At 41.4% G+C, this 24027-nt stretch overlaps 2 protein-coding genes across 3 annotated transcripts in view; one reads left to right on the top strand and one right to left on the bottom strand.

The window, feature by feature from the left end:
- ninl (ninein-like) overlaps nt 1-1317 on the bottom strand; it is a 43999-nt gene extending 42682 nt beyond the window's left edge. The window contains exon 1 of one of the 2 annotated variants that reach the window (XM_020481621.2): nt 1049-1311. The gene's annotated coding sequence lies outside the window, so the exon portion shown is untranslated. Of the gene's footprint in view, nt 1-1048 lie in introns of both variants that reach the window. The other variant, XM_020481619.2, reaches the window with a different exon arrangement.
- Nucleotides 1318-9808: 8491 nt separating this feature from the next.
- On the top strand, nt 9809-15646 carry aifm2 (AIF family member 2). Its single transcript, XM_020481623.2, has 9 exons — nt 9809-9940; nt 11355-11536; nt 11641-11756; nt 11977-12096; nt 12936-13028; nt 13136-13244; nt 13579-13731; nt 14941-15141; nt 15263-15646. The coding sequence occupies exons 2-9, from the start codon at nt 11365-11367 to the stop codon at nt 15412-15414; spliced, it is 1116 nt and encodes a 371-aa protein (XP_020337212.1). The 5' UTR covers nt 9809-9940; nt 11355-11364; the 3' UTR covers nt 15415-15646.
- The last annotated feature ends 8381 nt before the right edge of the window (nt 15647-24027 follow it).

Here is a 24027-nt window from a genome sequence, read left to right on the forward strand (position 1 = left end):
AAAAGACCGTAAGCACAATAAAAGTTCAACCACATACTGCCACACTCTTGCACAAACACACACAATGCAACTTCAATTAGTCTAACATCCAGGGAGGCTAATCTATTCATTTCAATAGACTACCAGGCTTGGACTACGTACAGTGGTAGAATGTTTTATAGTATATCTGCTGCTTTTAGGCTTGGATTTGATTCCCTTGATCTTGGATTACAGCCACAGGCCAGAAACATCTGCCTCAGTGGTTGCAATGTCCTGCACTGAATTCTGCAGTTGGTCCTGATTGCCATTAGTTATGTAAGGCGGGGGGGATTCTGTCTTTATTGTTATTGTCACCCACCACTCCCCACAAAAAGGTACACAACAAAAACAAAAAGGCAAATCATTTTTACTGGTAGGACTATTTGTTTGCCCCCTACACATACTATTGCCAAATCTTACTTGCTATATAGGGCGGCTGAGGATTTTGGGGTTTGGTAACCCAAGAAACAGCAGTTTTATAATCAGGATATTCAGCAATGAATCATGATACTCAGCAATAAATGTCCATTTATGTCCGTTTGAATACATTCTGACACACGTTGTAAATGATTGGGGGTGACATTTGGAAATGAATAGGCTCGAAGTAGGAATAAACAAATTCATATCAATCGTTGCTGCATTTGTCTTTTTCCCATCTTCTTCGAGAATGAAAAAGGCAGTTGCCCATAATTGCCCACCATGCAAAGAAAATACATGGCCAGTCTAATGTATGAACAGTTCATTGCTCGTTCTATCACAAATTGATCAATACTAGGCAGGCTCCCTCCTTGGCTTGAAGTAGTGAGTCTGCTATGCTTCACCATGGGAACGGGGAACCAGCTGTGGCAAAACAAAGATCAGGTAAAATAGAAAAAAATAGACTAAAAAGTATCCAAACTCTCAACCTTTCGCACACTCTAGGAACTAAAACCGTTACAATGTAGCATTAGCCTATGCGTTTGTAAACAATTGCCATTTTAGCCGACCTCTGACAAAGACAAGGCTAGCACAATAATGAAATTGCCCTTACCGTTTTAACAGTACAACGAAGCCTCTGAAAAAAATTCACGGATGGTCCAACATATGCATCGGATGCTTTTTCATTTTGAAAAGATGTGTCTGTCTGCCTGTCCCGGTGTTATTTTATGGAAAAACGGGTCACGTCTCCATAGCTCTTCTCAATGAAGTGGCCACAAGTATGCGTGGCGGGTATAATGCTGAGTTCATAACCAAGTGGGAAGTAGGAATTTACCACCCGATTGTTAGATAGAGGACTCAGAAGGATAAAACCAGTCTTGGAATGGACATAGCCATTGAGGACTCCACCATTTTAAAGTAGTCAACTGGGTAGAACTTCCTATGGGTGAAGGAAGGATCACATGATTCCATCCAGGTCATCAGCCAATGAATTACACTTGTGAGCAAACATTCCATAACTGTAGGCATCAGGAAATCACTATCCTTGGCTTTATACCTGTTCAAATAACACACTCTAGATTGCAATATGCACACTTTCAGTTTGTTTCACAGAAGTAGTAGAAGTAGAAAATGGACTACTTCAAAATGGAGATGGCCTCAATGGCGCTGCCTCTACACTCACAGGCACCATAATGGGACACATACTGTATACATATGATTTCTCTATCATTCTCTATGTTTACCATATAGGACTGGGAAAAATATATTTGAACGGCCCCCTGACTGGTAATTACTAGTGGGAAACTAATGTATCAGTCTTGAGCTCCAAGTGAGAGGTGGGAATTTACTAGTGAAGTCGTAAATTCCAGTTGGATGCATTCAGGTGGTTTGAACTAGTTTAGAAACGCCCGATTGGCCGATGGCCAACAAGCCATAAATTAAAAGTACAACTATCAGGCTTGTAAACAAATTATAGTGTTCAACAACCATATTAATAGATTGCTTTTTTTTAAATAATATTTTGTAGTTGCATTTATCTGCCAAATATATATATATATATATATATATATATATATATATATATATATATATATATATATATATATATATATATATTAAATGAGCATGGCCTTATTTCTATTACAGGATATTGGATTACTGTCATTCATATTCCAATCACCCAGCTCAATGTAACATTGACTGGTTTAGGCTACTACATGATACATACAACATGACACACAAAGTTGCCCAATACCCATCATGAGGTTGCTACAACCTAAATAAAACTTTATAATGCAGGTGCACAGGTCGAGAGACAAATTGAAGTATTCAAGCTGACAGACAGTGACACATTCAATACCGCCTTGCACACTCTTGCCTGCGTCTAGTGGATCTGGGGTGTAATCATTAGTCCAAACAGTTGCATTCCGCTTTGCAACTAAAACAAGAGTTTCTATTGGACAAATCCAGGTAGGTCCCTCCCCTTTTCTTTACGTTTGCTTCTGTTTAAGAAATGTTTTGCAACAGAATCGGCTTGAAAGAATAGACCCCTGATCACCCCCACACACAGTTCACTTTTATAGCAGCCACATACAGCATCATCACTTTGCCTGTTGTATAATTCCTTCTCTCATCTACAAGCTTTCCTCCTCTCACCTTTCCCCTTCGCTTGTGGACTTCAGTGAGCAACACAACAGCTCTCTGTAACCAGGCGAAAAAAAACTCTCCAAACCAAACTTCATACCATAACCTCTAAGCAAACAGATGTTTTGGTTTTGTGTGTATTGTTTTGTATTGTCCGGTATTACTGCACTGTTGGAGCTAGAAAGATAAGCATTTTGCTGCACCTGCGATAAGATCTGCAAAATACTGTATGTGTATGCGACCACATAGCCGTGGGAAGTAGGGGTGCTGAGGGTGCTGCAGCAGCCCCGGATAAATCACAATTTTTTTAATATAAAACATTTCATTAAACATCTAGATTCCCCCCCCCCCCCCCAATCAAATTATTGCACTAGGGCCACATTACCCCTGTTTGAGTGGAGTAAAATACACTCCAGCAGAACGAGGAGCAAAAATACCCTCCCCACAGTACCCCCACCCCAAAACATCTTCCCACGGCCATGCGTGACCAATAAAATGTTATTTGATTTTGAACCGCTACACAGCTTACATCGTTGTCACCATATTTGTAAGGAACGAGGCTGGAGTTGAGAAGCAGGTACGGGGAATCAACATTTAATCGGAACATACATGAAAACAAGACAGGAACAGCGTCAGAACCGGGTAAAACACAGACGTAAGACAATTAATGCAGCAGCGGGGAACAAAGGTGGGGAACTGACAAATATAGGGGAGGTATTAAACAGGTGATTGAGTCCAGGTGAGTCCAATAATTTGCTGTTGCGCGTGACGAGGGAAGGCAGGTGTGTGTAATGATGGTGGCAGGAGTACGTAATGCAGGGCAGCCTGGCGCCCCTGAGCACCAGGGGGGAAGAGCGGGAGCAGGCGTGACAGTACCCCCCCCAGGTGCGCCTAGGGCCTGACGGGCCGGCCAAGGTACGGCGGTTTAGCAGTTACACCGGTGGGCCCTGGTAGCAAGACATTTATAAAACCAAAAGCTTACCTTGACTTGGAAAAGTTGCAGTGTTATAGCTTTAGACAGCTAGCTAAAATAGATAACATTCTTATATGTTTGAGTTAGGTTGTTGAGTAGGTTCAATTAGCTGCATTAGCTAAGTAAGTGAAAGGTAAACTAAAATGTAAAAAAACAGTGAAATATAGTTCTCACTGCTTCTTAACTTTTGAAGAAATTCATTTGTTCAACATTTTTTAACTATTGTCTTTCTCTCTCTTTGAGTCAGCTCCTCACCAAACTTTATGCACTGCAGTACTAGCTAGCTGTAGCTTATGCTTTCAGCACTAAATTCATTATCTGATCCGTTCATTGGATGGACAATGTGTCAGTTCATACTGCAAGAGCTCAGATGGGTTGGAAGACGTCCTCCGGAAATACTGTGTAAGTGTGTAAGTTTATGGAAGGGGTGAGAATTATGAACATTCTAGGTTTTGTATTGAAGTGCATGTGCCCAGAGGAGGCTGGAAAATAGCTGTCCTCTGGCAAAACCATGGTGCTACCATAGGGGGTGCTGTTGAGGCTACTGTAGACCTTCATTACAAAACAGTGTGTTTTAATCAGTTATTTGGTGACGTGAATAGAATTCACCCATAGGAAAGCCCAACAATTTGACTGCCTAAAAATTGTGGAAGCACTCAATTGCAATGTCCATGCCAAAAGAGATTTATCCATCTAGAGTCATCTATCTAACTCTATGGTGGTAAATTCCCACTTGGTTATAAACGCAGCATAAATCTCACTTCTTCTTTGGGCTAACAGTGCTAGACTGAGTTTTGGTTCTGAATAATCGAGACTGGAGGCTGACACTCAGCGGTACCGAAAGCGAGGCTACGTTAGACGTTACCTGTGTGAAGCTAGCCACAATAACGATGAGTGGAATTAGCGGTTTGCCTTCCAAATAAAAGTCCCCCAATTGAAAGTGATGCAAACGGATACAAATAGTGGAAACATGCCATATTTGGACTAGATAATGCTAAACATGGTTCGGATATTGTTATATAAATTCAACAAAATACAATAATTTGTTAATTGTACACAAACAAAGTACAAATCAGTTGAAATCACAGTGGGTAAATTAGACTTCAGAATTGCATTGGGGGCATACTTACATGCACTGTACAGCCTTACCTATGGATCTTGGGTCCATCAAATTGAATATCAGCCAACTCAGTGACACCCACAGATTACAATGCTGAAGAATTTACACAAATATTAGCGTCGTAGCTCATATTTGGGAACTTTAACTGTGGGAAATCATGTCTTTATTTATTTTGGGCTCCCGAGTGATGCAGGGGTCTAAGACACTGCATCTCAGTGTAAGAGGTGTCACTGCAGTACCTGGTTCAAATCCAGACTTTATCACATCCGGCTGTGATTGGGAGTCCCATAGGGTGGCGCACAATTGGCCCAGCTTCGTCCGAGTTTGGTTGGGGTAGGCCGTCATTGTAAATAAGAATTTGTTTAACTTGCCTAGTTAAATAAAGGTTCAATTTAGCCTATTGTTCGCATTAACATACATATTGCAGGGTTTACATTAAGCTCACCAGTAAACCTACTAATAGAGGTCATAAATTGTTAAAAGGTTCAAAAACAGTGCAACATTTTGACAGTCTATGAAGATATTCCAAACTATTTGAAATGTTTAAATCCATCAAATATTGACTAAATTATATCCCATAAAAGATTTTACAGGCACGGAAAATTGTGGTGTTCAGGGATTTTGATTAAAATTCTGGTACTCAATTTGTCAAATGTCTTTTTTTATTTTTTCAAATGCACTCATATATACATTTTTTGATGGTATCAGGTATTTATTTTATGTTTTGTGTTACAAAAAAAGGAATATTATGTGCCTTGTTTGCATAAATACAATTGTGTATTTGCATATATAAATATATCTACATAAATGGGTGGAATAGAATAACATCCTCTCTCTAGACCTACTTACACTCACCTGCACTGTCTATAGACTGCCTCATTAATTCCTGTTGTCACATTCTGTTGCATAATTCAACAAGTGTGTCAGTAGCAGGGCTGTGTTCAGTATGTTTTAACATTCTGGAATGTTTAGTTGAAACGGTGCTGTACTGAACGACCAGTTGAAAAACAGGGAGGGGTTGGGTTGAGGAATGCTGTCAGCATTGCCTCTGCCCTTTAAATACATCACTCATTGCTTCAAGCTACACCTCACCACACCCACCAAATGGGAGCAAACGTACCTCAGTCTGTTCAAGAACGTTCTGGGGAAATGTGTCGTTCTGTACAAACCGTTCCACAACGGAGTAAACGTTCAAGAAAACTGAAAGCACCTCAGGATGCCCTCGGTTTAAAAATCACTTGGCTCTAGATTACACCTGTACTTTGTTTGCAAAATCAGACAGAATATCACTGTAATCTGTGTTCATTTCCCAGAAATTGCTTTAATATCTTCGCATCTAATTTGAAAACATTTCAACTGTAGCAAATTGCTTTTCAATTGCACACACACAAAAAAACACCCAACAAAACAAATGCATCTTTCCTGTGGTGTAAGTGTCGAGATGTGTTAAATTCCTTACAAAGCGTTCTCATAGATCCAACAGAAAGACAATGTTGAGTAGATTTTGCAGTCCTCAAACACAGGAAATAGATGGCTGAAAAAGACAGATCCTCAGGTGGGCGGGCGGGGCATACGTGTTTCTACTACTATGTTGAACATTCATATTGCAATGTATAGGGTTATCTGTGGATCTTCGGTCAATTAAATGGTTTATCAGCCTACTCAGTGACACCCACAGAACGCAACTGTCAAAAGGTTTCACAAAGATTAGCCTCGTACACACAAATACTCACTGAGAAGGTTGATACCCCATTTCATGGACCCAAGATCCACAGGTAAGGCTGTAAATTGCAATATGAATGTCCAATACAGTAGGTTGACAGATTAGTATAACGACACAAGGTGAGACCCAGATGCAGACACGGGAGGCAGATGCTTTGAGCTCTGATATTTATTATAGTCCAAGGGGTAGGCAAAAGGCAGGTCGGGGACAGGGTCCCGAAATAAGAGCTACAACACTAACATTTGTGTAAACTCTTCACAGTTGTGTTCTCTGGGTGTCACTGAGTAGGCTGATACCCCATTTCATGGACCCAAGATCCATAGGTAATGTTGCACATTGCAATATGAATGTCAATATGCACAATAGGCTGGACAGTGAGGTGATTTCCCACAAAGTCCTGGTACCCCATTTTAAGGACCCAAGTTCCATAGTTAAGGCTGTGTTTTGCAGTGTTTAGCATTATCTAGTGTATAGTCCAAAAGTGGCATAATTTCACTATTTGTTTCAGTTTTCATCACTTTCACTGAATTACTTTTATTTTTTAAGGCAAACCACAAATTCCACTATTGTGGCTCACCGTTATTGTGGCTAGCTTCACATAAGTACCACAACCTTGTTCGTTTGCTCCTTCCACATAGTCGACAAGAAACTCACACCTGAAAATTCCTGCCCTGCATTTCGGTTTGGGCCCCTTATAGCCTACATAGTCATTGCTTGAGGCATGAACACTCACAGCCACGTTTACATGCACACCAATATCAGAATACTTGAGTAATGATAACGGACGTTATTATTCGGGATACTCAAGTAATCTTATTTGGAGTTGACACATATTAACATCATATCCCGTTTACAATAATCCGAAAAAACTTGTATCCCGGTTATGAAAAACCCGGATAAAATGTATGGGATATGCTGATCTTAGATATTGGCTATCTGTGGCATGTAAACATATCCTGTTAACTGTTGTTTTTCTGGTCTTTGGAAGCTGTTTCGCATATCAAGGGTGTTGTGTGATGTCATCTGACTGTCATACAAATCACATATAAAAAGTAGGCTTCCTGATCAGTTCGATGCACTATAATTCTATCATAGTGTATGTTGCTGATACTCTGTAGTGGACCATTTTGCCGGGCTACTTTCACCCCTAATTTAGACAACCTTATGTTTATTATTTCCGACATTTGGTAGGGCATTTGTTTGTCAGTTATAGTTTGATACATGCAGCTTCTCTTCTGTCATAACTTATTGTCCCAGAAGACTAAATACACTTTCTCACCAGAATAATGTCTTACATTGATAGAATTTATGCATAAGTAATCTATTTAACACATGCAAAATTTCTCTTTTTCTTTTAGGGACCAGGGAGAAAACGCAATAACTCCAAAACAGTGGAAAGATTAGTTGTGTAAAATGTAATCAGTTTCAAGTAAATGAAAAGCGAGAAAACATGAAACAGGTTTCTGATAAGACTTCAGTTCGTCATGGGTGCATATTTTATGTGGTTGAAATGATGTCTGCTTGCAAAGATAACACATTACACAATCATTTGCATTTTCTAAAGAGATGCTGAAATAAGTCAATAATATTTCTCTACTCTTGTTCCCAAGACAAAATGATCATTTGTTGTGTCATTTTACTGCAAGGAATGCATAATTCTGCAGGAGTTAATATATTAGAGCGTTATAGGCCCACAGTCAGTGTCCATATTTCAATTACTATTCCATTTAACCCATATTAATTTAAATGAGGAATATTCTGTTTATTCATGGTGCAGGGATACACGTGAGCGGGATATCAAAGGTGCTTGTAAACAATTTCTCCCTAATAGGACCTTAAGCGGGATATGAGCTACTATCTGGAATAGTGTGCGCATGTAAAAGTGATTGTGAACATCCCAGTGGTTCCAGTGGCTGCCCAGGCTATCCCCAGTGAGAGAAAAAAAAACTGTAGACGGCTATATGGAGCAGTGTTACCAATTTAGTGACTTTGTTGCTATATTTAGCGAGGAGTTTAGGCTGCATTTCGCAGTCACCACGTCCAGTGAACACTGCTACATGGCTGAGGTTGTATACTCCATGTACAGTGATCCTCACAACATATTGTATCTTACTTTTTTAAAGTCCGTGCTGGGTGAGAGAGTTGGCCATCAAGGCTTTTGAGGGAGAGCAAGTAGATCCTCTTAAGCAACTTGACAGCTTGGTTAGCCTGATAAAGTCTGTGAGCAGCAGGGTGCTGAATCCACTGGCAAATGTTGATGTACTCAAAGGGCCAATAGATGGATACATCAGTCCCAAACCGTACATTGGTTACCTTTTTGAGTCAAAGGCAGCTGAGCTCCACCTAGCGCCCGAGGAATAAAACAATGTCCGAAAGCGGTGTGTAGCCTTCACCATCTCCCTCACTAATGAGTTGAGGGTGAGACTGCCGGACAACATCGAAGCATTACAGTACATGCCAGTTTTCAGTGTGGAGGAAACTCTAAAGCACAATAAGAGCCCTGGAGAAAAAGAAAAAAAAATAGTAAAGCTCCTTGGCTACTCCCCCTACAAGATTGTCCAGTAAATGGAATGAGACAAAAAACACACTGGGCTTCTGGAGTGAGATTTGGAAGTTCAGGGATGCAGCTGATATCAACCCGTTTCAATAACTTGCCATGGCTTCTGTGTCTGTGTTGTCCTTGCCACACTCGAATGCTGAAGTCGAGAGAGTATTCATCCAGATGAGTGTGGTAAAAAGCAAACTTAGAAATCGGATGTCCTTGCAGACCCTTAACTCCATCCTGTACATCGATATGGACTGAAGCTGTCTGGTGAGCCTTGTTATGAGCACCAGCTGCCTGATAATGTGTTGCAGCTTTTTTGGCACATCAACTGCTTACTCATTTAAGTCAGCTCCCTCAGTTGGTGAACCTGCCATAGAGACCCTTGACCAAAATGACGATGACCCACTCTATCTGTGAGTCAGCACAGCCTGTGTGTGTGTAGAGGGGGGTCTGGGGAAAAAAAACAATTAACCTGAATTAGGGCCAGACTAATTACCGTAATTTTTTCTAATGTCTCTTTTTGGTCCATTTAGATTGTTAATGTAGATTGGATACATTTTTAAAAATGTTTTACTGTGTCTTGTTGTAGGCTCCTAAGTGGACCATAAGGTTAAAAACAAAAACAAATTAAGAAAAATAAAATAAAATAATAAAAAATAAAATAATAAACTAAGTAACTCCACCAGTGTGTCTCGGCGGAGGGTTGGAATTGTGACATTAAAAAAAAGAGGAATGACAGAAGAAAGTTAATTCGTTCATTTGTAGTTCTAAATATATTTAAAGTGTATTTAACTCACTTTTTGTCTCTCCCACGATGTTATTCCTCTCTCCTACAGCATTCATCACAATTACATGCACATGGCGAATTATGCAAATTAGGCGACGACGTCATGTAGCGACTTTTAGGACAGCCAATACTGAGGCGTTGGCAACACTGAGGGAAGACGGGAAACCACGCTGGGAAGTAAGGACGAAGAAGCGGTTGTAGCCTACATTTTGGTAAGTAAATTTTTTACGTGTTATTATAGTTTCAATATGTAAATTAAAGTTGAGTTTGAGTGGTGCCGATATTGAATTTGATATAAGTAAAAACTAGGGTAGCTCATGTCAACTAGATTTGATAGAGAGGCGCTGAATAACGGCATTTGGTTAATAATTTCGGAGTGGACATTTTTGTAATTATTTGTCGGGGAGTTATCAATATTTCATTCTAAATATATATTGCGACGGTTCCGAGGCACAGGGTATAAGGTACAGAGCGTGTTCTTGAATTGCGAACGAATTCTGTGTCAAAGCCTGTTAAAGGTAACGTTAAGCAATTTAACTGTTATGGCTAAACCGGTCACTGACTCGCTACAATATGTCAAGGTGTGAAATGTTACAATATTCTGAAGTAAATGTAGCAGATGAAGACTGTCATTAAATGTTCCTGTGTAAACTGCAAAGTCATTGTTGTCTTGTATATAACGGGTGGGTCTAATGCTGATTGGTTTAAACTGCATGCCATCCGGTGTCTATTGCACAAATTACCACCAGCTAAATATGACGTTTAAATTGCCTACTTACTCGGTTCCATCTGACTGCGCAATCCACTGTCTCATTAGCCCAGACAGTGAATTTATATACTTGTTCGCCACAATTAAAAAGCATCTAGACATTATCTCAGACTAACATTTTGAGATTTGTATAAACCTTGTGTCTCCGACATTTGCAACCTTGTTTCAATATTCAAATTCGATCTCCATCTGTCCCATAGTAATGAATCTTTCGGGATGAGACGGGCATGTATCGAAATCATACATTAGCATAATTGTTATGATTATATATTACATTACACAAAGAACTATCAATAGAAAACAGGTCTAACGAAATGGAGTGCCTGAACGAGAGTGTCCTGACGATAACTAATTTTCTATGCCAGGTAAAGTCGGCCATCAATAGCTCATTATGGATTTATCCAAATAAATGTGTTACGATTTGTATTTGCATTTATTTATAAAGGTTTTTTGTTGTCAGCCCTATCGGTGTAGGCCAATATTTTATTTTCAATATTTTCACTCCATATTTGCTGAATGTACAAAACATTAAGAAAACCTGCTCGGTCCATGACACTGACTGACAAGATGAATCCAGGTGAAAGCTATAATCCCTTATTGATGTCACTTGTTAAATCCACTTCAATCAGTGTAGATGAAGGGGAGGAGACAGGTTAGAGATTTTTAAGCCTTTGAGTATTGGGTTGTGTATGAGGGGTGCAACTCAGTAGTATGAAGGTGTTCTTAATGTTTTCGTGTGTAATTTGTTATTTCTGAGAGTACTTTGACTCTTGTAGGGAGTATTTTGTGATCTTACATTTTGTTCACACCAGAAATGTTTTAAAGTTTTCATTACCATTTCACCCCTATTGTCATAGCCTACAGACAATGGGCAGCCAGGTATCTGTAGACAATGTTCATGTTGTGGTGGTTGGCGGGGGTTTCGGTGGCACCGCCGCCGCACAACAGCTCAAATCCAGGGGGATACCATTCACCCTCATTGACCTCCGTGACGCCTTTCATCACAATGTGGCTGCCCTCCGTGCCTCTGTTCAGAGTGGTGAGAACCTTTGACCCATTGGAAATTGTAACATCACTGGAAAAACACTGATCTAACAATTCCCACTTAAAGAACCTTTGACATTTCTAGTTAATTTCTCACAGGCTTTGCCCAGCAGACCTTTATCCCATATTTGAAGACGTTTGGAGAGAATTTCCTTCAGGGGCGAGTCATGTGGGTGGACCCAGTGTCACAGACTGTAGCGTTGGATGGAGGAAAGGTACAGTAGACTATATGGGCATGCTGGGGTTTATTATGTAATGTCGCTTTCTCTAGTCAGTTCAGTTCTAGCTGCTGAATATTAACTTGGCTTCGTGTTCTTGGTGTACTCTCCATACTTAGGCATATGCAGTGTGCTGTCCAAAGCAGACCGCTTCTGACAGGCTGGAGATGTGACAGTTTGTTCCTGTAATTTGACTGTGTCATGTCTTACACCACAGGAAGTTCATTACTCACACCTTATACTGTGCACTGGCACAGATGGCCCTTTCCCGGGGAAGTACAACATGGTGGCCTCTTATCAGACAGCCATCCAGAAGTATGAGGACATTGTGAAGGAGGTACATTTTCATGGAATTGCATTCCCAGGGCTGGTTTGTTGGTGCAGACTTAATGTTCATGTTTGATCTGCACTGAACAAAATATAAATGCAAAATGCAACATTTTAAATTATTTTAGAGGGGGGGGTGGCCCTAGCCTCACCCTCTGATCCAACAGGTCACAGATGTGCTCAATGGGATTGAGATCCGGGCTCTTTGCTGGTCATGGCAGAACACTGACATTCCTGTGGAAATCACTCACAGAATTGCTGGTGGCATTGTCATGCTGGAGTGTCATGTCAGATTGAGCCTACAATGTAGAAAACTGGTACTGTATGATTGGTACTGTATATTGTGAATCTCCCATCAGTAGAAAAAAAGGAAACTTGGGCAATATCGCACAGCCCTAGTTGGTGGTTTATAGTAGAGAAATTAACATTCAATTCTCTGGCAATTGCTCCTGGACATTACTAGAGTCAGCATGCCAATTGCGTGCTCCCTCAACTTTGAAACATCTGGCACATTGTGACAACTGCACAAGGTGCACCTGTGTAATCATGCTGTTTAATCAGCTTATATGCCACACCTGTCCGATGGATGGTTTATCTTGGCAAAGGAGAAATGCTCACTAACGGGAATGTAAACACATTTGTGCACAAAATGAGAGAAATAAGCATTTTGTGTGAAATTTCAGGGATCTTTTTGTCAGCTCATGAAACATCGGACCAACCCTTTACATGTTGCATTTATATTTTTGTTCAGTGTATTTTGTAATACATTTGATAATTGTTGTACCCACGTTCATGTGTTATGAAAATATTAGTAAATTACAGGTTTGTTTTCTCCCTGCTGTTGGTCAGGTCCAGGCCGCCGGTTCGGTTCTTGTGGTAGGTGGTGGATCCACTGGTGTAGAGATGGCTGCAGAGATCAAAACAGAATATCCAGACAAGAAGGTAATAATATCCTACATCCCTTTGTTATTCACACCTCTTAGAGACTTGTGGTTGGAGCACAACTAATGGAGCTTGCCCTCCATTCTCAAACACCTCCATGTTTCCAGGTGATCCTGATCCATTCCCGTGTTGGCCTAGCCGACCCAGAGCTGCTGCCCAGTGTCAGGCAACAGGCTAAGGAGGTGCTGCTGGAGAAAGGGGTGGAGCTGCTACTGGGTAAGAGGTTATGTCTGGCTGAGGAAATGTTAGTCAGGGTGACACAGCATCACCAGTCAGTGAAAATGCAGTTTTGATTATGGCATGTTCAGCAGACAGAGAATGTCCAAGAGAGCTCATGTGTGTGCAGAGGGTGATTGCCTCCCTTCCTCATCATTAGATGTTGAATTAGGATATCTGTTGTGACTGACACAAACAGTAAATGCCTAGAGTACTTTTCTTTGATCATCTGTTTCATGCTAAACACTTAGTATAATTATTATCTCAGTGCAATTCACCTGCTGTTATGTAATTAACTTTCACACTGTGGCCTCACCTTTTCATCTGACTCTAGGGCAGAAAGTTTCTAACCTGTCTCTACTGGAGCTCAATGTGACCAACAAGAACATGGTTATCATGACAGACAAGGATACAGAGATCACTGCAGACCTCGTCATCTGCTGCACAGGCATGAAGATTAACTCTGATGCCTATAGCTCCACCCTGAGTGAGTTGTCTGTCTTGTCCACTAGGTGGAGGGATTATGCCATCTGAGTCCAAGGCAGCCCAGAAATTCAAGAAGTACTGCTCAAAGTGCTGTTGATAAAACTACTACAGGAGAGTTCAAAATCTGTTAAACAGTTTTGCTGGATTTATAAAAAGTTTAAATTAATCACCTAATTCCTGTGAAAGATGACTGGTTAGAGAAACCTCATATGATGAACTTGCATATTAAATTCCACATCTGCTCTTTCCATGACATCGACTGACCAGGTGAAAGCAAAATTCCCTTATTGATGACTTATTAAATCCACTTCAATCAGTGTAGATGAAGGGGAGGAGACAGGTTAAAGAAGGATTTTTAAGCCTTGAGACAATTTAGACATGAATGTGTGTGCCATTCAGAGGGTGATTGGGCAAGACCAGATTTAAGTGCTTTAACAGGGAATGGTAGTAGGTGCCAGGTACAACTGTTTGTCAAGAACAGCAATGCTGCTGTTTTTTTTTTTTTTTTTTTACACAAACTGTTGAGTGTATCAAGAATGGTCCAATACCCAAAGGAAATCCAACCAACTTTACAGAACTCAATATTAGGAAGGTGACCAGACCGCATGTGCCATCGCACGCATGTTGATTTTTGTCCCCACACCAGAAGCGATCAGGACACGCAGGTTGAAATACCAAATCAACTCTGAACCAACTATATTAATTTGGGGACAGGTCGAAAAGCAATAAACATTTATGGCAATTTAGCTAGCTGGGAAGCTAGCTAGCTTGCTGTTGCTAGATAATTTGTCCTGGGATATAAACATTGGATTGTTATTTTACCTGAAATGCACAAGGTACTCTACTCTGACAATTAAACCACAGATAAAAGGGTAAAAAAATGTATATATTGTAATTTCTCCTCCTTCAGGCTTCTTCTTTTGACTTGATATGACGGTTGGCAACCAACTTTAAGCTACATTACCACTACCGACTGGAGTGTGGACCTCGGTTCATCTTTCAATCACCCATGGGTATATGCTCATAAAAAAAACAATTTTGGAGATTGGAGAGGCGGGACTTGCAGTGAGTCACAAATAGAATAGATCTCTATTTTAGCGCCTGGCTACGCACACTACACGAGCGGTGTGGTCAGCATGTTAGTACACAATGTACAGTAGTCTAAACACCATCTACATGCATTTACTAAGTTTCTCTGTTTATATTTCAGATGGATGCCTAGCAGAGAATGGGTCCCTGAAAGTGAATGTGCACCTGCAGGTGGAGGGCTATGACAATGTGTACGCTGTTGGGGACTGTGCTAATGTTAACGAGCCTAAGATGGCGTACCATGCAGGTCTCCACGCTGGGGTTGCTGTTGCCAACATCACCAACAGTCTGATGGGGAAGCACCTGGAATCTTATCACCCAGGTAATTGAGACTGTCTCCTCTCTCCTGTAAACCCTACTTCTGTCAATGTTACAGTTTTGACCTTGATCTCTGACTATAGAACATTCTATCATGGGTATATGTCCACATGTCTTCCTGACAGGGAGTGTGACCATGTTGTTAGCCATGGGCCATAATGATGGAGTGGGCCAGTTCAATGGGCTGAGGCTTCCCCGTTGCCTTGTAACCCAGGTCAAGAGCAAGAACCTACTGCTGTGGAAAAGCTGGAAGGAAATGGGTCAGAAAGCTCCTTAATGTGTGCCATACAGAACATTGTGGAGCGAAGACATGCGTGTGCCAGCACCGCCTTGAGAGTGCCTTACTCAGGTGACAGCTTGCAGAAGTTTTGGTGTTCCTACATGACTATTGATATGAGACCATATATTTGTAAAATATTTCTACGCAATGTGATGCAAACTTTGTACAATGTCCATTTTTGCCAATGAATGTTAATGTATGTCTTGATTAAAAATATTTAAAAAATCTGCATTTTATGGTTAAATATATTTCTGTAATTTGATACAATTTCAAGAGCAACTGAGCTGAACTCACCGCTTGTTTTTCTGCAGCTCATTATGAAAAACAAGATTTGAGCCTTGTGGGTGTGATGTTTGTTTTATCGTACCCTGAAAGTTACTGTACATCTAGCGTAGCATTTAAAGTTTAAAAAAGTGAATGAAAAAACTAGTCGGTGCACTGCAGACAGTTGAGTCCGCTACAGCTGGCTTCGCTCAGGACTGGTTTCTGAGAACATGGCTACAATTTCATCAGCAAGCTGTTAGCCTATGTAAATAAAGCATAAGCCGCGATTTTTTATATTTTTTATATTTTTTTTTCAGTGCCCAAAATCGCTAACTAGGTCAATTATATCTGTTTGTCAATTAATCAACTTAGCAAGTCACTGGCGACGTATGCTTGGGTGTAGTTTTTATTTTTACAACGTTCTCACAATCCATTACCAGAGTGTGTCTGCCTGGCAATGTTTCATAGTGAATAAAAAGAACCATCACGCACTCCCAGAAGCTTGGCACGCAAAATGGTCCGCACTCAAATTTCACAATGCATTTTTTTTTGTGTGCGAATCCATGACATCTGTTTTTATAACAACTCATGCTACAAAACAGGTCACGGTGGGACACAAGATACCTGCTAATGAGTTCTTGAAATGTGGAATAATGACAAGTGGCAGTTGATGCAAGTGCACAATACCTCAATTCAAATTTTTGCCCAAAACAGTGACCGACTCAAGTGATCACTATCAGTCACATCAGCAAGTGACCACTCCATAAAGGGTTTATGGTCCAAGTGTTTCAACTTAACATTGGTGACGTGTTGTCTTATATAAACAAGTCATCTCCATTATGCAGCACCTTGGACTATCTCGCTGTTTGCTGCTATGATTTCATAGAGCGCAAGTCACCGCAGCTGTTTCTCTGTGCATGACAATTCTACCCAGGCATTACAATCCCATGTTAGTGGGAATGATTGTAACCCAACGCTCATGTAAGTCGTGACAACCTCAGTTACACATCTCGCAGAACTCAGTTTTGGAATATACTTACTTTAGAACCAAAATTATTCTTACACTTATGTACATTTTGGCTCTAGAATAAATGTTTGACTAATATTGATGCCACAGGCCATTTTCAACCAGAAGTTGGTTTTGCTTTCAGTTGCCCTTTTAAAACATTGTGTAAATGTTTTGGAGTAAGGGCGAGTTTCAGAGCAACGAGGGAAAACGCCTGCGCAGTCGGCCCTCCCTCACATGCTGCCTGCCTCACCTGGGACAATTTTAGAGATCCCTGTATTTCAACAATCTGGATTAAAATAGCCTCAAGGCAGTTGACAACCAAAGCAACCATTACTGCCGTTGTTTAACATAGCATTCAATCTACAGTATTTGGTGTAGGCTCAAAATGAAAGGTCCAATGCAGCTGTATCTCAGAATTTCTGATTTTCTGTACCTTCATGCGATTGTTTTCAATTAAAATGGTCAACAACAAAATTGCTTTATGGCAAAGAACAATTTTGCTGGGAGTGGTCTGAGGGGGAGGGGAAAACGAACTCTTATTGGCAGAGGTTTGGAACTCTTATTGGTTTATTCATTAATTTACCACCTGGTGATGCCACCAGGTAAGCCAAAACTCCATCCTACCAAAACCGGTTGAAATTTCAAGCGGTCTTTTCAAAAAGCTCTTTGGGCATGTGCACAGATGGGGTCCAGCTATGCAGAGCACATTTCCCTTTGCCCTTCCAGTCTCCAAAGTGCCCTTTTGGTATTTTTTTTTGTCATTGTTCTGAACCCACTGCCCACAAGTTGTCAAGTTTGCCACCCTCAGCCTGTTTGTTCGTTGCTCCTATTGACCAGGGCCCAGTTTCCCAAAAAGCATCTTAAGGCTAAGTAAGGCTAAGCTCGCTAACCTTCATAGGAGCATAGTTAAATCTCTGTGCTTTTGCCCAAAACCATTGTTATTAATGTTGAAAATGTTCGTAATCTAACACCTGCCTCAGACCACTCATAGAACAGCGAAGTGCGTTTGTTAGACTTTGGAGAATGTCATAAGATGGGCAAAAGTTATTTTCAACAATGCAAATAGTCTGGGTAGCCATTTGATTAGCTGTTCAGGGTCTTATGGCTTGGGGGTCAAAGCTGTTAAGAAGCCTTTTGGACCTAGACTTGGTACTCTGGTACAGCTTGCTGTGCGGTAGCAGAGGAACAGTATATGATTAGGGTGGCTGGAGTCTTTGGCAATTTTTAGGGCCTTCCTCTAACAGCGCCTGGTATAGAGGTCCTGGATGGCAGGAAGCTTGGCCCCAGTGATGTACTGGGCCGTACACCCTACTCCCTGTAGTGTCTTGCGGTCAGAGGCCGAGCACCAGGTGGTGATGCTCTCGATGGTGCAGCTGTAGAACTTTTTGAGGATCTGAGGACCCATGCCAAATCTTTTCAGTCTCCTGAGGAGGAATAGGCATTGTCGTGCCCACTTCACAACTGCCTTGGTGTGTTTGAACCATGATCGTTCGTTGATGATGTGGACAACAAGGAACTTGAAGCTCTCATTGAAGCTTATCCATTAGTTTACTCCAATTAGGGTAGGGATGGTAGTGGGGGGAAGAAAGTATCGAGAATACATTTTTTAAATAAAGGGGATTAGAAATTATTCCAACAATTACATTATTCCAATAAGCAAAGTAAATGAGTGCATCGTTAGATTATTTATTTTTTCCCCTCCCGCATCACATTCTACACAGAAGATCTCTGCTAAACCGAACGGTTTATCCGTCTCTGTGACCTCAGAACAAAGTTGACTACAAATAAAGATGCCAATAGAGCTCATGAGCTTGTAGTCCTTAAACCTGGAAATTAGTTACCTGTGGTTTGTTCAGCCATCCCCATGGGGAAAGTTAATGGAGAAAGAAGAGTTTTGGGATAAACACTGAAAATAAACAGCTGCAAACAGCTGGAGGCAGGGCTTTCTCCTATAGAGCTCCATTTTTATGGAATGGTCTGCCTACCCATGTCAGAGACGCAAACTCGGTCTCAACCTTTAAGCCTTTACTGAAGACTCATCTCTTCAGTGGGTCGTATGATTGAGTGTAGTCTGGCCCAGGAGTGGGAAGGTGAACGGAAAGGCTCTGGAGCAACGAACCGCCCTTGCTGTCTCTGCCTGGCCGGTTCCCCTCTTTCCACTGGGATTCTCTGCCTCTAACCCTATTACAGGGGCTGAGTCACTGGCTTACTGGGGCTCTCTCATGCCGTCCCTGGAAGGGGTGCGTCACCTGAGTGGGTTGATTCACTGATGTGGTCATCCTGTCTGGGTTGGCGCCCCCCCCTTGGGTTGTGCCATGGCGGAGATCTTTGTGGGCTATACTCAGCCTTGTCTCAGGATGGTAAGTTGGTGGTTGAAGATATCCTTCTAGTGGTGTGGGGGCTGTGCTTTGGCAAAGTGGGTGGGGTTATATCCTTCCTGTTTGGCCCTGTCCAGGGGTGTCCTCGAATGGGGCCACAGTGTCTCCTGACCCCTCCTGTCTCAGCCTCCAGTATTTATGCTGCAGGAGTTTATGTGTCGGGGGGCTAGGGTCAGTTTGTTATATCTGGAGTACCTCTCCTGTCCTATTCGGTGTCCTGTGTGAATCTAAGTGTGCTTTCTCTAATTCTCTCTTTCTCTCTCTCTCTCTCTCTCTCTCTCTCTCTCTCTCTCTCTCTCTCGGAGGACGTGAGCCCTAGGACCATGCCCCAGGACTACCTGACATGATGACTCCTTGCTGTCCCCAGTCCACCTGGCCGTGCTGCTGCTCCAGTTTCAACTGTTCTGCCTTATTATTATTCGACCATGCTGGTCATTTATGAACATTTGAACATCTTGGCCATGTTCTGTTATAATCTCCACCCGGCATAGCCAGAAGAGGACTGGCCACCCCACATAGCCTGGTTCCTCTCTAGGTTTCTTCCTAGGTTTTGGCCTTTCTAGGGAGTTTTTCCTAGCCACCGTGCTTCTACACCTGCATTGCTTGCTGTTTGGGGTTTAAGGCTGGGTTTCTGTACAGCACTTTGAGATATCAGCTGATGTACGAAGGGCTATATCAATAAATTTGATTTGATTTGATATCCAAAAACCCTACAAAAACTCAATTTTCCCATAGGCTTTGTCCAACGAACCATGGCGGAGATAGTGCCTACAAAAAGATGCCATTACTATTGCTCTCAATGTATGAAGCGAACGACCAAGCAGTGGAATAATTTATTGTGAGTTGTCAGACTATAAAAAAATAAATTTAACATATACTGTATATGCTAAAAAATGCTTATTTTCGCTAGAGGCGTTTTGGTATTTTGAGATATGAATTATGAAAGTGCCCCCTTAAAGGTCTTTGCATGGCCCTGCAGCTCTTACACTAAAAGGGCATTTTCACAGTATTATTCCAACCTCCATTTTCTTTTAAACATACTTTGTTGATGTGCCTTTGTCAGCGATTACAGCCTCGAGTCTTCTTGGGTATGAGGCTACAAGCCTGGCACACCTGTACTTGGGGAGTTTCTTCCATTCTTCTCTGCAGATCCTCTCAAGCTCTGTCAGGTTGGATGGGGAGTGTCGCTGCACAACTATTTTCAGGTCTCTCCAGAGATGTTCGATCAGGTTCAAGTCCAGGCTCTGGCCGGACCACTCAAGGACATTCAGAGACTTGGCCCAAAGCCACTCCTGGGTTGTCTTAGCTGTGTGCTTATGGTTGTTGTCCTGTTGGAAGGTGAACCTTTGCCCCAGTCTGAGGTCCTGAGCACTCTGGAGCAAGTTTTCATCAAGGATCTCTCTGTACTTTGGGTCGTTCATCATTCCCTCAATCCTGACGAGTGTCACAGTAGGGATGGTGCCAGGTTTCCTCCAGAGTTCAATCTTGGTTTAATCAGACCAGAGAATCTGGTTTCTCATGGTCTGAGAGTATTTAGGTGCCTTTTGGAAAACTCCAAACGGGCTCTCGTGCCTTTTACTGAGGAGTGGCTTCTGTCTGGCCACTCTACCAATCAGGCCTGATTGGTGGTATGCTGCAGAGATGGGAGAACATTCCAGAAGGACAACCATCTCCACAGAGGATCTCTGACAGATTGACCATAGTGTTCTTGGTCACCTCCCTGACCAATGCCCTTCTCCTCTGATTGCTCAGTTTGGCCGGGCGGACAGCTTTCGGTCTGAATACTTTACGAATGCACTGTAGGTAAAAAAACCTGGTGTGCTAGTGAAAGAATGCTCAGTTTGTTTGCGTACAGCATTGGGGTACTACCATGTACCGCTAGTAGCATTTTAGCCAAAGACTGTTCTACTAGTTGTCTAGTCTGTGTTTTACAAATGTGCAATAAGCATAAAACACTGATATAGGGAATTGGCAACTAGTTCTCATTCTGAGAAATAAGGTAGGCCACTTGATTTCAACATCTGAACAAAGTGGACAGGCTAGCACGCTGTTCAAATAGTTGGAGACGGACAGAAGGGTGTTCATAACAATTAAACTATTCTGCCTTGTTCGCTAACAAATAGATCCAAGTTGGCTAAACTTGAAATACTCACTAGCATGTGGGCTTGTGTTTGAGAGATTGTTTACAAAACCTGTGTTCATTTTCTATAATGCCTCCTACAAGAAGTGAGTCATTTATTAGTGAATGTGCATTATGCATGGTTCTGAATAAAAATCTGTAACAAAGGGCAATTTCATAGACCGACTTGATAACCAGATCAATGATTGCACAAAAGCAGATTGAACTATTTTGATAAAATAATATCATTAGTTGCCCTTATGGTTGTGGAAGACTTATATTTAGCCTAGGAATAATTTCACAAGGCCTGATTTCATTAGATTATTGCTGACTGTTTGAAATGCAGCGATTTTTACCATTTAGTTGTACAACAAAGATTACAATTTAGATACAGTGCCTTGCGAAAGTATTCGGCCCCCTTGAACTTTGCGACCTTTTGCCACATTTCAGGCTTCAAACATAAAGATATAAAACTGTATTTTTTTGTGAAGAATCAACAACAAGTGGGACACCATCATGAAGTGGAATGACATTTATTGGATATTTCAAACTTTTTGAACAAATCAAAAACTGAAAAATTGGGCGTGCAAAATTGGTCAGCCCCTTTACTTTCAGTGCAGCAAACTCTCTCCAGAAGTTCAGTGAGGATCTCTGAATGATCCAATGTTGACCTAAATGACTAATGATGATAAATACAATCCACCTGTGTGTAATCAAGTCTCCGTATAAATGCACCTGCACTGTGATAGTCTCAGAGGTCCGTTAAAAGCGCAGAGAGCATCATGAAGAACAAGGAACACACCAGGCAGGTCCGAGATACTGTTGTGAAGAAGTTTAAAGCCGGATTTGGATACAAAAAGATTTCCCAAGCTTTAAACATCCCAAGGAGCACTGTGCAAGCGATAATATTGAAATGGAAGGAGTATCAGACCACTGCAAATCTACCAAGACCTGGCCGTCCCTCTAAACTTTCAGCTCATACAAGGAGAAGACTGATCAGAGATGCAGCCAAGAGGCCCATGATCACTCTGGATGAACTGCAGAGATCTACTGCTGAGGTGGGAGACTCTGTCCATAGGACAACAATCAGTCGTATATTGCACAAATCTGGCCTTTATGGAAGAGTGGCAAGAAGAAAGCCATTTCTTAAAGATATCCATAAAAGTGTCGTTTAAAGTTTGCCACAAGCCACCTGGGAGACACACCAAACATGTGGAAGAAGGTGCTCTGGTCAGATGAAACCAAAATTGAACTTTTTGGCAACAATGCAAAACGTTATGTTTGGCGTAAAAGCAACACAGCTCATCACCCTGAACACACCATCCCCACTGTCAAACATGGTGGTGGCAGCATCATGGTTTGGGCCTGCTTTTCTTCAGCAGGGACAGGGAAGATGGTTAAAATTGATGGGAAGATGGATGGAGCCAAATACAGGACCATTCTGGAAGAAAACCTGATGGAGTCTGCAAAAGACCTGAGACTGGGACGGAGATTTGTCTTCCAACAAGACAATGATCCAAAACATAAAGCAAAATCTAGAATGGAATGGTTCAAAAATAAACATATCCAGGTGTTAGAATGGCCAAGTCAAAGTCCAGACCTGAATCCAATCGAGAATCTGTGGAAAGAACTGAAAACTGCTGCTCACAAATGCTCTCCATCCAACCTCACTGAGCTCGAGCTGTTTTGCAAGGAGGAATGGGAAAACATGTCAGTCTCTCGATGTGCAAAACTGATAGAGACATACCCCAAGCGACTTACAGCTGTAATCGCAGCAAAAGGTGGCGCTACAAAGTATTAACTTAAGGGGGCTGAATAATTTTGCACGCCCAATTTTTCAGTTTTTGATTTGTTAAAAAAGTTTGAAATATCCAATAAATGTTGTTCTACTTCATGATTGTGTCCCACTTGTTGTTGATTCTTCACAAAAAAATACAGTTTTATATCTTTATGTTTGAAGCCTGAAATGTGGCAAAAGGTCGCAAAGTTCAAGGGGGCCGAATACTTTCGCAAGGCACTGTAAGTATGTTTTACACAAAAAATTGTTTTGTTGTTCTGTAGAGTCAACTGTACAATTTGCTGACAACAAAGCCAAAGAGTGCTGTCAGCCTTAGAGAGTGGGAACCTCTGCCTAGTGAGTTACTGTAGATAGATCACACACTGTTTTGTTACTGAGCGATTCATGGAGTTTATCTTTAGGTTGAGGGTTTTTCAGTGTACAAAACCGTGATGTACTGACTACAATCACACCAAACATTAAAATCTATGTATGGCTTGTTTATAGATATGCAGTACTCAGATGTACAACATGAGTTAAACAAGGTTCTCAGTCTGCATAGGTGGTCCATGATGTAGATTTTGCTCTTAGCCTAGATTATTTATCATATCAGTTCATGGAAAGATACTAAATGTATTTAGTCTGTATTTTTCTCCAGGGTCTCAGCTGACTGTTTGCATCAACTACCACATCTTTAACCCAGTGATATTTAATGGAAGGAACAGAAATCAAATCTCCAAATAAGATCATGTTGAGACTGCCACCTTTGAAGACTGACACTTTCTGTCTCGTCACTAAGCCCCATACAATGACTGTTTAATGCAACCCTCAGGTTTCAACCCTTTAGGATAGACCAGTGAGGAGACAATAGTTCCAGGCATAATGTACATGATTTTAAAAAGCCCCAGGCATCGAAGCATCTTTCAAAGCCTGCTCTATGTCATCCTTTAGTTTGACCCTCCTCTGAGACACTCATCCTTTTTGGCATAGCTTTTGAATGAGCTTTAGTTTATTACGGTGTCTGTGACTTTCCTACGATGATACACTGCAGAACGACACAAAT

Source organism: Oncorhynchus kisutch, linkage group LG4 (assembly GCF_002021735.2).
Source record: "Oncorhynchus kisutch isolate 150728-3 linkage group LG4, Okis_V2, whole genome shotgun sequence".
Lineage (NCBI taxonomy): Eukaryota > Metazoa > Chordata > Actinopteri > Salmoniformes > Salmonidae > Oncorhynchus > Oncorhynchus kisutch.